At 37.8% G+C, this 15,071-nt stretch overlaps 1 protein-coding gene across 3 annotated transcripts in view; it reads right to left on the bottom strand.

The window, feature by feature from the left end:
* Nucleotides 1-15,071, bottom strand: part of LOC124616732 (RNA-binding protein 25) — a 188,277-nt gene that overhangs the window by 24,969 nt on the left and 148,237 nt on the right. For all 3 annotated transcript variants that reach the window (XM_047145094.1, XM_047145097.1, XM_047145096.1), the window contains 3 exons: nt 13,546-13,960; nt 13,012-13,161; nt 7,663-7,820 (listed from right to left, as the gene is read on the bottom strand). In XM_047145094.1, coding sequence (XP_047001050.1) covers nt 7,663-7,820; nt 13,012-13,161; nt 13,546-13,960 — 723 coding nt within the window. The remainder of the gene's footprint in view (nt 1-7,662; nt 7,821-13,011; nt 13,162-13,545; nt 13,961-15,071) is intronic.

Consider the following 15,071-nt stretch of genomic DNA (forward strand, 5'->3'; position numbering starts at 1 on the left):
ATTAAACTTATAAAGTGTGGTGTCTGGTGAAAATGACCAAGCACATGTGATCATTTAATGAAACGTTAAACAAAGAACGACAGTTATTATTATTATTATTATTATTGTGAAAATTCGATTCATCTTGCACAGAATTTTATGATTATCTTCTTTCTAACAAGGAATTCACTCCTACAATCGATTCTTTCTTCTGATAAATATCGCGAAAGTAATGGGATGAAATGTGAAACTGCCTCTCCAATTCACAAAATGAAGATAAATGTTTGCTATTAGTTTTTCAGCTGCTGCAGTGTCATAGGCCTGCTATTGATTTCAAAATACAATAATAAATGACAAGAAATGTAAGCATAAGTGTAGTAATGAAGGTAAGTAGAAAGTATAAACCAGACTTGCAACGAATAGAATATTCAGGTGTATGCAAAATACCGAACATTCTTTGGGCTTTCTACAAATAGCCGACTATTAAGCAGAAGTATTTGGCCAGAGCCTGACAGGAAAACTTGTAGTGATGTGTTTGGTTCTCATTCATTTGTCCAAATTTACTTACTTGCCACTAACTTGCTAACTAACATTTCAAGTCTGTGCGCTTTCATTTCAGGAGTCAGCATCCAGGGTACCCATCGTGCACAGATCTTCTGATATCCAAGCAAAGCAATAATGTGTACCCATCACGCACAGATCTTCTGATATACTAGCAAAGCAAAAATGTGACCCACACTTTCTTGTGAAGTGTCGATTGTGTTTGCAGTTTCTCTCTGAGTGATACGACGATATGCCGGGCTGTCCCACACAATTCTTACCGCACTGCGCGTTTCGTTGATAAATTTAGTTTGATACACATCGTCAATATGTAACTACAATTTATCGTAAACTATACTTTTCGAACGGCTAAAAGCAAGGGGAAACTACAGCCGTAATTTTTCCCGAGGACATGCAGCTTTACTGTATGATTAAATGATGATGGCGTCCTCTTGGGTAAAATATTCCGGAGGTAAAATAGTCCCCCATTCGGATCTCCGGGCGGGGACTACTCAAGAGGACGTCGTTATCAGGAGAAAGAAAACTGGCATTCTACGGATCGGAGTGTGGAATGTCAGATCCCTTAATCGGGCAGGTAGGTTAGAAAATTTAAAAAGGGAAATGGATAGGTTAAAGTTAGATATAGTGGGAATTAGTGAAGTTTGGTGGCAGGAGGAACAAGACTTTTGGTCAGGTGATTACAGGGTTAGAAATACAAAATCAAATAAGGGTAATGCAGGAGTAGGTTTAATAATGAATAAAAAAATAGGAGTGCAGGTTAGCTACTACAAACAGCATAGTGAACGCATTATTGTGGCCAAGATAGACACAAAGCCCATGCCTACTACAGTAGTACAAGTTTATATGCCAACTAGCTCTGCAGATGATGAAGAAATTGATGAAATGTATGACGAGATAAAAGAAATTATTCAGGTAGTGAAGGGAGACGAAAATTTAATAGTCATGGGTGACTGGAATTCGTCAGTATGAAAAGGGAGAGAAGGAAACATAGTAGGTGAATATGGATTGGGGGGAAGAAATGAAAGAGGAAGCCGCCTGTAGAATTTTGCACAGAGCATAACTTAATCATAGCTAACACTTGGTTCAAGAATCATGAAAGAAGGTTGTATACCTGGAAGAATCCTGGAGATACTAAAAGGTATCAGATAGATTACATAATGGTAAGACAGAGATTTAGGAACCAGGTTTTAAATTGTAAGACATTTACAGGGGCAGGTGTGGATTCTGACCACAATCCATTGGTTATGAACTGCAGATTGAAACTGAAGAAACTGCAAAAAGGCGGGAATTTAAGGAGATGGGACTTGGATAAACTGAAAGAACCAGAGGTTGTAGAGAGTTTCAGGGAGAGCATAAGGGAACAATTGACAGGAATGGGGGAAAGAAATACAGTAGAAGAAGAATGGGTAGCTCTGAGGGATGAAGTAGTGAAGGCAGCAGAGGATCAAGTAGGTAAAAAGACGAGGGCTAATAGAAATCCTTGGGTAACAGAAGAAATATTGAATTTAATTGATGAAAGGAGAAAATATAAAAATGCAGTAAATGAAGCAGGCAAAAAGGAATACAAACGTCTCAAAAATGAGATTGACAGGAAGTGCAAAATGGCTAAGACGGGATGGCTAGAGTACAAATGTAAGGATGTAGAGGCTTGTCTCACTAGGAGTAAGATAGATACTGCCTACAGGAAAATTAAAGAGGCCTTTGGAGAGAAGAGAACCACTTGTATGAATATCAAGAGCTCAGATGGCAACCCAGTTCTAAGCAAAGAAAGGAAGGCAGAAAGGTGGACGGAGTATATAGAGGGTTTATACAAGAGCGATGTACTTGAGGACAATATTATAGAAATGGAAGAGGATGTAGATGAAGATGAAATGGGAGATAAGATACTGCGTGAAGAATTTGACAGAGCACTGAAAGACCTGAGTCGAAACAAGGCCCCGGGAGTAGACAACATTCCATTAGAACTACTGATGGCCTTGGGAGAGCCAGTCATGACAAAACTCTACCATCTGGTGAGCAAGATGTATGAGACAGGCGAAATACCCACAGACTTCAAGAAGAATATAATAATTCCAATCCCAAAGAAAGCAGGTGTTGACAGATGTGAAAATTGCAGAACAATCAGTTTAATAAGTCACAGCTGCAAAACAGTAACGCGAATTCTTTACAGACGAATGGAAAAACGGGTAGAAGCGGACCTCGGGGAGGATCAGTTTGGATTCCGTAGAAATGTTGGAACACGTGAGGCAATACTAACCTTACGACTTATCTTAGAAGAAAGATTAAGAAAAGGCAAACCTACATTTCTAGCATTTGTAGACTTAGAGAAAGCTTTTGACAACGTTAACTGGAATACTCTCTTTCAAATTCTGAAGGTGGCAGGGGTAAAATACAGGGAGCGAAAGGCTATTTACAATTTGTACAGAAAGCAGATGGCAGTTACAAGAGTCGAGCGGCATGAAAGGGAAGCAGTGGTTGGGAAAGGAGTGAGACAGGGTTGTAGCCTCTCCCCGATGTTATTCGATCTGTATATTGAGCAAGCAGTAAAGGAAACAAAAGAAAAATTCGGAGTAGGTATTAAAATTCATGGAGAAGAAGTAAAAACTTTGAGGTTTGCCGATGACATTGTAATTCTGTCAGAGACATCAAAGGACTTGGAAGAGCAGTTGAACGGAATGGACAGTGTCTTGAAAGGAGGATATAAGATGAACATCAACAAAAGCAAAACGAGGATAATGGAATGTAGTCAAATTAAATCGGGTGATGCTGAGGGGATTAGATTAGGAAATGAGACACTTAAAGAAGTAAAGGAGTTTTGCTATTTAGGGAGTAAAATAACTGATGATGGTCGAAGTAGAGAGGATATAAAATGTAGACTGGCAATGGCAAGGAAATCGTTTCTGAAGAAGAGAAATTTGTTAACATCGAGTATAGATTTAAGTGTCAGGAAGTAGTTTCTGAAAGTATTTGTATGGAGTGTAGCCATGTATGGAAGTGAAACATGGACGATAACCAGTTTGGACAAGAAGAGAATAGAAGTTTTCGAAATGTGGTGCTACAGAAGAATGCTGAAGATAAGGTGGGTAGATCACGTAACTAATGAGGAGGTATTGAATAGGATTGGGGAGAAGAGAAGTTTGTGGCACAACTTGACTAGAAGAAGGGATCGGTTGGTAGGACATGTTTTGAGGCATCAAGGGATCACAAATTTAGCATTGGAGGGCAGCGTGGAGGGTAAAAATCATAGAGGGAGACCAAGAGATCAATACACTAAGCAGATTCAGAAGGATGTAGGTTGCAGTAAGTACTGGGAGATGAAGAAGCTTGCACAGGATAGAGTAGCATGGAGAGCTGCATCAAACCAGTCTCAGGACTGAAGACCACAACAATACTTTTCGATTTGTTTAAAAGTAAAACTGTGTAAGAGCGAACTAACAGACATTGATTGTGGCTCAAAAAAACCTATATGGACATACTTCACAGACAATGGAAATAATCCGTAAAGAGGAAATTACAGATCAAGATACAGATGTAAGTAAATCTTCGATACTGTAAAAGCAACCGTGTGTAAGACTGAGCTGAAATACAAGGGTTGAATGAAAAGTAATGCCTCCACCTTTGTTAATTGGGTTTGGATGGGAATATTTTAATAAATAAAACGCAGAAACAATCCTTAGAATGTGATCTTTAATTACCAATATTCACTTTTCCACATAATCACCAGCCAATTGGATACATTTCTGCCAATGATGAGCAACTTTTCTGAAGGCATGTGGAGGAAGTCGACATTGTTTTCTTTTTCTGGGGCAAGTCTGTGTCGATATCCCATAGACTGACGTTTTGTCTCCGGGTCGTAATGGTGTACCCACGTTTCGTCTCCTGTCACAATTGACTGGAGAAAGGCGTCACCTCCATTCTTGTAACATGGGAGGAGTTCCTGGCAAATTTCAAGTCTGTGCGCTTTCATTTCAGGAGTCAGCATCCAGGGTACCCATCGTGCACAGATCTTCTGATATCCAAGCAAAGCAATAATGTGTACCCATCATGCACAGATCTTCTGATATACAAGCAAAGCAAAAATGTGACCTACACTTTCTTGTGAAGTGCCGATTGTGTTTGCAGTTTCTCTCTGAGTGATACGACGATCGCCCTGAATGAATGTGTCAAACATTTTGCTTCTGAAACTCTGTGGTTGCTGTCACTGGATGTCCAACTCTTTGCTTGTCATGCAGGTCAGATGGTCCCACCTAAACAAGTTTAAACTTGCTCACCCAACGACACACAATACTCACATCAACACAATCACCATAAACTGCTTTCATTCTCTGATGAATCTTCTTTGGAGTGACACCTTCTGCTGTCAAGAATTCAATGACTGCACATTGCTTAAATCGCATTGACCGACCATCTGCACAGGGTTCCAAACGTTACACACTAACAGCACAACTGTTCAATGCTAAGGCTTCCCACCAATTGGAGCCGTAGACAAGAGGCTACGGAAAAAGCCAGTACCTGCCGTATACCAATGCTGCCAACTGTTGAAGAGTTACGAAGGTGGAGGCATTACTTTTCAGTCAACCGTCAGACATAAACCACGGAACATTAATTATCTCAAAGCAAAATATACCATCTCTTAATTATAACATTTGACAATGAGGCACTAAATGTAGTAGAAAGGGCTGGTTTTAGAAGACTGACCCCTAGCACTTGGCCGTGGTATAAAATACGAAGCCACCTCAACTTTTCAGACAAAATAGTTCCAGAAATATATCATAAGGTGTTTGAGAAATTAAAAGATTACTTTTTCAGAGACTGATTCTATTTCCATGACACGCGAACTTGTAGATGTGCTTACATAATCAAAACTGTTTTTAAAGTTTTATTGCGCATTTCGATCCTGAATTTAATGTCAAACATGTAGTATTGATCATCAAGCATTTTGAGGGACAAAACACAGCAGAAAACATAGTGATAGCTTTACAGTAAAGTCCAAGTTAATGGGACATCCAGCTGGCAAAAATTCATGTTGTTATTCATGATGATGGACAAAACGTAGTATAAGCTGTCAGAAATGCAAAGTTGGCCTTAGTGCATTGTTTCATTCATACTCTTTATTTAACTGTTAACAATTGTCTGAAGGTTCAGTCAAATGTGACTCATATGATAGCAACACATATAAGGATCATGACTTAATTTAATTGTTCTTGCACTGCACAAGAAAAACTGCATTGTATCCAAAAGTGTTTGGATCTCTCTCAGCATGAATCGGTATAAGATGTCAGTATGAGGTGGAATTCCACCTATTATATGCTTGCAAGGCTAACAGAACAAAAACAGGCCATTTCACTCTATATCATGGACTCTGACACTGTCAATCTGACTGCTGCACAGTGGGAGCTTTTAGAGCAACTTCTGAAACTATTACAACCACTTGAAGAAATATCACAAATTACTAGCTCCAGATATGATTGCATTTCTGAAATTATTTCATATGTTATTACATTCATGCGATATTTCGATAAAATGAGCACAACAGGTTTAACACTCAAATGAAGCCAGGTGAGTTTGTCATATAACATGAGTGGCAAGAACGATTTGAAGATACCACAACAGGTAAAAACTATTTGGTGGGTACACTTTAGATCCATGCTTTAAAATGAATGTTTCACCTGACAATGCAAAGAGAAAAGTAAGCCAGTATGCTTTAATTGATAGGCTAAAGACGAACTGTGAAACAAGCAACGACCATAGCACAAATCGTCACCTATTCGGGCCAAGAGGACGAGAACTGAAGTCTAAGCCAAACTACTAACTCAACTTATGGACTGCTTCGAAGAAGTGGTTACAGAAAAACACACTGCTCATACCGGGACTTCAAAAGAAAATAATGCAGTTGCAACTAAAATAGTCCTGTATTTATGTATTAAGAACCTATCATGTCATGGCAATCCATACATATGGGGGCAAGTGAGGAAGATAAATTTCCGTTTGGTAAATCTTGCAGCAAAAGACCTGTCAGCACCAGAAAGCAGTGTTTATTCAGAGCATCTTTTCTCTGAAGCTGGGAATGTCGATGAGAAGAAAAGGAGTACTCTACTGCTTGAAAATGCAAATAAATCAATCTCTCTGCACCATAATCTTCCACTTCTAAATTTCAATCAAGAGAATTCAGATACATAAACATTAATTATTTTTAAAAATGAGCCCACATAATACATAATTTTTTTATACCTAGTTTTTCGTTAACTTTTATAATATGAAAGTTGATTATGTACCTATGACTATTTTAATGATTGTAAGAAAAATACATTATTATTATTATTATTATTATTATTATTATTAAATAAATCAATATTTTCATTTTACCAATTATCTGTTCACAGCAAAACATCTTACTTAAAAATTTGGTATTCGGTCGCACAGTACCTATGGTATTCGACCAAATATGATAAAAGTAGTCAAATTGGCCGAATAATGAATAATACCTGAATATTCGTCGCAAGTCCAGTATACACACAAGTGTCCTGGGTTTTCCTCTTTGAAATCTGGCCAGCCAAGTCATATAGCACCCTAAATATCAATTAGCTAGTTCAGTGTCTAACTGGAACCACAGAGCAACAAATACGAGAAGTTCACTTCAATTAACAAAATATGGGCACAAAAGTTGGTTAAGTGTGGCCGTAAATATACTACTTTCAAATTCTGCTGGTGCCCCAGAGACAACAAAATTCCTCTTTGCATTTTTGAATCAACTGTTACATAATTGTACTGCTAATGCCATGGAAAACTTCTGACAGTTAGTTTCTTTACAACAGCGCCACTTCTTATGGAAATAATTATGTACCAGCTTTTGTCCAATTGTGACTTACTTCAGAAAACACAAAGCCTGAATTTTACAGACCTCTGGCCGTCATTGCTAAATTCAATAAAGATGTGACTTTTTGTACAGTAAAATTAATTTTTTATACAGGCACTCAAAGAAACTGGTCACTATATAGACACTGTAACTTATGTTCTCAACTGATATCCCATTCCCTACTTTTAGAATTCTCACAATAGTATACTGAAGATCTATATTTAATACTGTTCCCAAAACAATAATGAATGAATTGTTTAACTCACATTGTCTACTGCCGACCAGTCTAGCTGAAAAGCAAACAGTGCTGTCTTCTCAGTGGGGATTTGGTCAATTATTGTCTTTATGTGCTTCCGTTTCTCTTCTTGAGATTTTGTAATATCTTCTTTTTTCTCCTCTTTCTTCTTCTTCTCTTCTCCATAATCTGTAATCAGAACATACTACATGTAGTTTGCAGTTCCTTAATGTCCTATTTCTGCATCATAATTATTTAATCACTATCACATACAATTTAATATCAAGGATTAAAAAAACATATTAAACATGGGAACAATATGAACTCTCAAGAGACAACATTGTTCCAAAAACGTTGCAACTACATCAGAGGTAGACAATATCTCTCAAAAAGCAAAACACGTTGACAGAATTAACATATTTCTAGCATTGTCACTAAACTCAAACTTTACTTTACATTCATACATAGTCCCACATCAATGAACCATGTAACAACTGGATCTGATCATTTTTAAGCATTCCTGCTTTCTTTTAGTGGACCTGACATTTATACTGCTTTTTTCATTATCATGAATTAACCAAACACAATATTAAATACCATGTTTATAAGGAACTTACACACAGTTATCAAAGAAAACAGAGAGACTTTCATTCTCTCAGATGAAGAGAGGATTATATAATTTCAGATACAGCATAATGCACCAAAATATGTGCTATTGCCCACACAAACAATGAAAAGGAATCTGCACCTGTGGAATTGCTCAGAAACAATCATGACAATCATTATTATTGCCTTCGGTCACAAGGACTGGGCACTGCTAATGGCCAACATTACTTTGCACCTGAACAGTACAGGTTCAATACGATTATCAACTGGTGCCCTAACAACTTATTTTCTCTCTTCAAGAACAGCAATCTCTAGCTCTATAGTAGTTTTAATGGTACTAGTTTAGCTGCAATGAGTCTCTAAAGCAAATTCCAGACACATTCAATAGAATTCAAGTCGATGGAGTGCAATGGCCATGGCACACAACTGATTCTCCCTTGGAGCACTTATTCCACCCACTCAACTCCAAGCAGATACGGATATCCCTGTGGTTGGCAATGCTAATTTCTGCCCACACTATTAGCCCAGCCGACCAACATGATACTAGGACCTTTCTACACAACTTTAGGGATTATTTTGTGTTCTACATTCTCTCAAGATGTGAAATATGTTAGATGTTACCTAGGTACTGATGTACAATGTACAAGTAAAATAGTTTCTTTCTAACACGACATAAACCATGGGTGTAAATACAAAGATATAATCATCTGGAAAACAACTGTAGGTCAATATTATGCATCTTATTATTGTTAGACATGTATGTTAAGCTCACTGCTAGCCATTTGTTTACTAGGCTCATTGTGTTCTGTCACTTGTCTTGACATTATGTGGGCAATGGGCAATCAGCCTCTGGTTACAGTTGCTGAAGGACAGCCTTGTCGTAATCTTCAAATATCAGCTACAGTTTGAATGAGAGTCCAGTCACAAAATTATACTTTGAATCATTCCAATGCACTGGTGAGCTAAATAGCCTTTTACCTTTTCCTGTAAAAACAAACAATTGTACTTTGTATTTCAAACTGACCCAGACAACTTTCTACTAAGGGTGTATCAGGATTCCTTGAGATGTTGCCAATAGCTCTGGCAAGGGAAACTCCCCATCGCATCCCAGCCAGATTTAGTGGTAAGACAGCCCAGTGGATAACCCGTCAAAACCTGAACACAGATCAGGCACAAAAATAGGAAGAAGGTGTACTGAACTGTGAAAAAAGAGCAAAATAGAAACAGTGAACAGTCCAAGATTAACAGGTGCAATACTGAATGTAAATGAACAGCTGCGGTGTCATGGTTAAGTGGTCACAGTGTTGGACTACGAAGCGGACATGTTCTTTTTAATTTTATTTTTTTCACGATACTGTGAGATGTCCGTCCACTCACTGAAATGTCTGTTCTCTTTCTGTAGTCATGGCAGTTGTCATAATATACACTGGTTATGAGTCATACGTTTCTGTTTCAAATAAACATGGCTAATAGTGAGAGCAGGTGAGATACCACATAGACATCTTACAGAAATGAAAATAACAAATAAATGAATGTGAACTATGTTACAACAAAGGAATTCCAGAGTCAAAACTTCAAATATGTTAAAAACATATGTTCTTACAGACCACAGAGAAACTGTGTGGTTGTAAAACTGTTGCGTTCATTTGTTTCAGCTTATGTGACAAACTATTATGTTTTCATCATTTCCTTGGAAGTGAGCACATTCACATTCATACTAACACCTAAAGCGGGCAAGGACAAATTTCTCATTAATTATAGGTGTACGAATTAGATGCACTGACAAAAGATTCCTGTCATATGACACACATACTGTCACTAATGCTGAGTATGACACAACACATGTTTCCAGTGAAGGATTCAGTTGACTTGTCGCCTTGTCATCAAAAGTTTGTGCTTCCCATTCTAAAGTCACTTCCTTTCAACTGCTAATAGACTAGTTATGCAGAATCAGCTATCATTATAGGTCCCTTCTTTCAACCTCGCTATTGCAAACGGACAGTACACCATGACACAGGGACAAATTTGAATACAGCAAACAGCGGGGTAAAAAAAATATATATATATATATTGGCACTATGGAGGTTTGAACATGACATGCCCTCTTGGCAGTCCTACACTGTGACCACTTAACCACAATGTCCTTCGTGTTTACATCTGCTCGATATTGCACTTCTTGTCCTTGGACCATTCACTGCACTGTCGTAACAGATAAACATCTCACATATTTCAATACATTAACCCTTTGCACTCCGTAAGGCAGACACAGGGCGGCTCCATGCGCTCTTATTTAAATCGCCGCCGCCTGGGTGGCAGTGCACTGCAGAGATTTGCGCGGATCTCTCTGTGGAAACAATGTGGCCGCTGGCCAAAAATTGGGGTATACAATAAAACAAAATATGTGCTTTCATTCATATATTTACGTAAGCTTTTACAGTACAAAACTTTCCATTGTGTGGTATTTTTTGAAACACACTTCAGGGTGGAGAGCTGGGTTTTGTGAGCATGTTTCGTAGTAATACACAGTTTCACGCCTGCTACCTTTCTTTTTTCTGTCTGAGCGCACTGCACAATCCTTATGCTTGTTCCCAGGAAGCTTGTTGATAATGTGCAACTTTCCATTCAAGCGTTCCTCATCATCAGAAGTTGAACGACGTCCTCATTTCTGTCCTTGAGTTCTTTCTTCGGCGACTAATCCTCTTATAACACTTTTACGGAATGCTTTGCGAGACGGTTTTGTCAAGTTGTTTTTCTCACAGTGGTTCGTGTATAGTAAATAGCCGTTTACAAGTCCTACCTCCAACAGCCAGAAGTATAGTTTTCGCCACCAGTTGAGACTTGTCATTAGAAAACCGTAACTGGAAATAAAATGATCAGATAGATCAACTCCACCCATCTTTGAAGTAAAATCAATAATCACATTTGGTTTCTTTATTTTTTCCCTTTCCTTTCTGTTTCTTCTTTCTGCAAGTGACACTGAGTTATTGGCTTTTGTAGAAAGCACGAGAACTGTTCGTTTATCTTTCCATGCCAGAACCCTCATTTTGCTGTTGCGGAGGCATTTTATTTTGTGCTTCCTTAGACACAGAGCTCCTTTCTTGATTGCAGCTGGAAGGTTTTTGCGATTGGCCTGAATCGTTCCTGTGAGATGCATGTTCTCTTTCAACAGATCATCAGCTAATGCAACACTTGTATAAAAATGGTCAGTGTGCAAATGATACCCTGATTGCCCTGTAGCATTTCTGATATTAGCTAGTAGCTGAAGAACTATTCTCTCAGAAAAATTCAAGTGTGGACAAATCAATGACTCAGTTGTTACAGCGCCAAAATAGGGTATCAAACTGCAGATATAAGGATTTGATGAATTCGAAATTACATAAAGTCTGAGTCCCCATTTTGTTGGTTTTTGAGGATTGTACATTTTGAATAATACATACCCTTGAACGATACTGTAGATTCATCAGCAGCTAAATACTGATATGGTCGATAAATTTCGAGAAACGTGCCAGACAAGCAATTCAGTACATTTGTCACTTTACTCAGACATGACTGAACCTGACTGTTGACATCTGTAGCACTCGTCGGATTAGAAACATGAAGTGCCCAGAAAATTTGCATAAATTGTTGGCGACTAAAACAGTCTGGAAAGAAGTTGGATGTTTGTAACCATTCCCTTGGGGGAAAAAAAAAAAAAAAAAAAAAAAAAAAAAAAAAAAAAAAAAAAAAGTCCTGCAAGTTCTTACACTTTTGTAATGCCATATTCAGTAGCACACCATGGAAGCATTTCATTTCTTCCATGGTAACATTTCTCCAGTCAAACCATGCAGAATGTTGTGGAAGTGGTGTCACTTTACGTATTTTTGATGTAGCATACCTATTCGTTTTATCAGCTATTTGTTGAAATAGGTTATCTGTAAAAATTAATTGAAAGAATCCGACGGGCGATGATGGAACAGAACTACTTTCTGTTATAAAACCACACTTTGATTCGTCAAAAGGAAAATCTGTGAAGTCAGTGTCAGTGTCGCTCCACATTCGCCACGAATCCTCTGCTGAATCACTAGAAACATGCAAATTGCCACTGTTTTCTTCGTCATTGTCACTCGAATTGTTTTGAAATGAATCACTATCATAATCAAAATCATTTTCACTCTCGTTTTCACTTAGAGATTGCTCTAAAAGATCTAAAGTCTCTTCCTCAGAAAGGACTGTACGTGAAGAACTAGCCATTTCGAGCGCGTGGACTTGAACGTAATAATTACAAACTTTGACTAACACAGCTGCTACTGTTCGACACCGAGTTCTCCTAGACGGCAGCACACTGCAGCAATAATGCCTAGTAGACTCAAAATACGTCTGAGAGCTTTGAAAAGTCGTGTCGAATGAGGCTCGACATCGGAGCGGAAAACAAATTTCGCCATGTCGAGTGGCACTCGACATTGGAGTGGAAAGGGTTAAACCTCTTTTATAACTCTGTCATCATTTTGTCACAGTACTGCACTCATCATGCCAACTGTTGGGTGCAATGAAAAGTTGGTAATCTTAGAGTTCTATTTATGCATCAACCATTTTTGTACACATAATACTTAGGAAATCATTTAAGTCTGACAGCAAATTAACCATTTATAGCAACCTATATATTTGTTCTGAAAAATTGGCTGAAAATTGTGTTTTTCTTGAAATTTAAGTTTGATTTGCAAACAAAAAATTAGGGTTATAACATTTATGAGGTAGTCACTTCTTTATCTTTCTAAACCGGATAAAAGCAACTAACCCAATGGCACCAACTTTCTCTTCTTTCCAGATCCCAAATTACTATCATCGTCATCATCAGTATTGAATACTTCCTTCACGTCAAGTTTTTTCTTCTTGTTTGGAGGTGCTGCTGTCTGCTGTTGTGGGGAGTGCCACACTTTCAAAGAAGCTGAAACCAGTAAAAATACATTATATTAAAGTTCAATCGAAACAATGGGTTTAGAGACTAAAATGCCATTTTATGTTAGTATAATTAAAAGCAAAGTAGACTTTGGAAATTTATCAGGAGTTCATCTTTAGCATCCATCAACTTGTGTCAAAAAAATTTCAGCACAACCATCATACACAAATATGTTAAAGTATGATAGCAAAGGGTTAAGAAATGCTGAATACATCTGACAGAAGTAGTGACCATTGACCTTGCAATGAACAAGCCTAAAAGCATGTTAATATTCTCCTAACTACACATCTAAGGACACAAATTACAGAAAGTGCTAAAGTTGAAATACAACATCAAGTTCAGCACAACTTACTCAAGTTCAGTACAACTTACCAGCTTTATCCTCTGCTCCACTAGATATTACAGACATTTGGCTTTCTTCTTCCACAGGTGCGGGTGGTTCAGGTGGTTCAGGACTTGCATAGTTTGTGACCCTCTCTTCATAATCACGGTCACGATCTCCTGCATCGTCACTTTCTTCTACAGACCTTACTTCTGGTTCTGGTGGAGGTGGTGATGGTTCTGGAGGTGCTGACTCTATACTTGCTTCATTGGTGATATGCCTTTCTTCTTCCTCAGTTTCAACTTCTCTCTGACTTTCACGTTCTCGTTCCCTTTCCCGTTCCCTTTCTCTCTCTTTCTCATGGTCTCTCTCTTTCTCTCTTTCACGTTCTCTCTGTTTACTATTCTCGAGATTCACATTGATTAGGATCTTTGGCTTGTACTCTTCTTCTCGTTCACGTTTCATCTAAAATGAAAATATATTTGTCAGGGGGAGACGATTAAATGATTGAAGTTATTTTCATCACAAACAGCAAAATAAACTCTTAAACAAATGGATAACCATTTCTGTTCTCCTTGGTTCTGATGTATGCACTACAGTGTGTAAAAATCTGCACAGAACAGTGTCAACTAGAGAACAAAGACAACAACAGGTACAAGAAAAGGAACAACACAAGTCTTTAAAAAAAAGGAAAGTGTTGGAAGGATGCTGAGAAAGAAGAGGAAGTTGAATAAGCTACCAAATATAACATTCAACTGCGTGCCTGCAAACTGTTGTATCTTCGCAACATAAATGCAACAAAAATGAAATAAACATTTTCCGCAATCTCCAACACCCCCTCTCACTATATGCTAAAGTAGATAGCATTCACTCATAGTGTGAGATGTACACTGAACAATCAAGGTCAGGGGGAGAAAAGAGAGCTAAATTGTAAAAATACTTTGTTAATACGTTCAGTTTCATCACCAAAATAAATAAGTTAATTTAATGACTGCAACACTTGCAGTCATAACTTAGAATAGACAACCTCTTTATTTTGCCTTTTCACAACAGCACAGTTTGTGTAGCTATTTTCAGATGTTTAGGCAACAAATAAAATTAAAATTAAATGAGACAGACATATTTGTGTTAAGAGTTAAAATGTATGATGATCATACATTGCTGAAAAGCAGCTGAGTGGCTTGGATGCAATAAAGTACACTTAAAAAGTGGTTAGTGCAAAAAAATGGATAATTTCATTAACAAAATACCAAACATTTAAATAAACTACATGATATGATACAAATGCTTAATGAATAGCAGTGACATAACATACCACTTGCAAGAATAAAGGTGTTCTGGACTAACAAGGAACCCCGTGAGTGCGAGACTGCACGTTTAGTCTTTAACAAGCCTCATTTGAAAGTGCTGTATTAACAATTATGACAAGAAAAAGATTAGCTGCTAACAATTCACTATCTCCATCAGAGGAGCAACAGAAAATAAGTATCCGGGAGGTGCAGATATCAACCTTCTAAGGGACTTATATATTACACTTCACAAATTGGACATATCATCTCTTAAAGAATGCATACAG

Source organism: Schistocerca americana, chromosome 5 (assembly GCF_021461395.2).
Source record: "Schistocerca americana isolate TAMUIC-IGC-003095 chromosome 5, iqSchAmer2.1, whole genome shotgun sequence".
Taxonomy (NCBI): domain Eukaryota; kingdom Metazoa; phylum Arthropoda; class Insecta; order Orthoptera; family Acrididae; genus Schistocerca; species Schistocerca americana.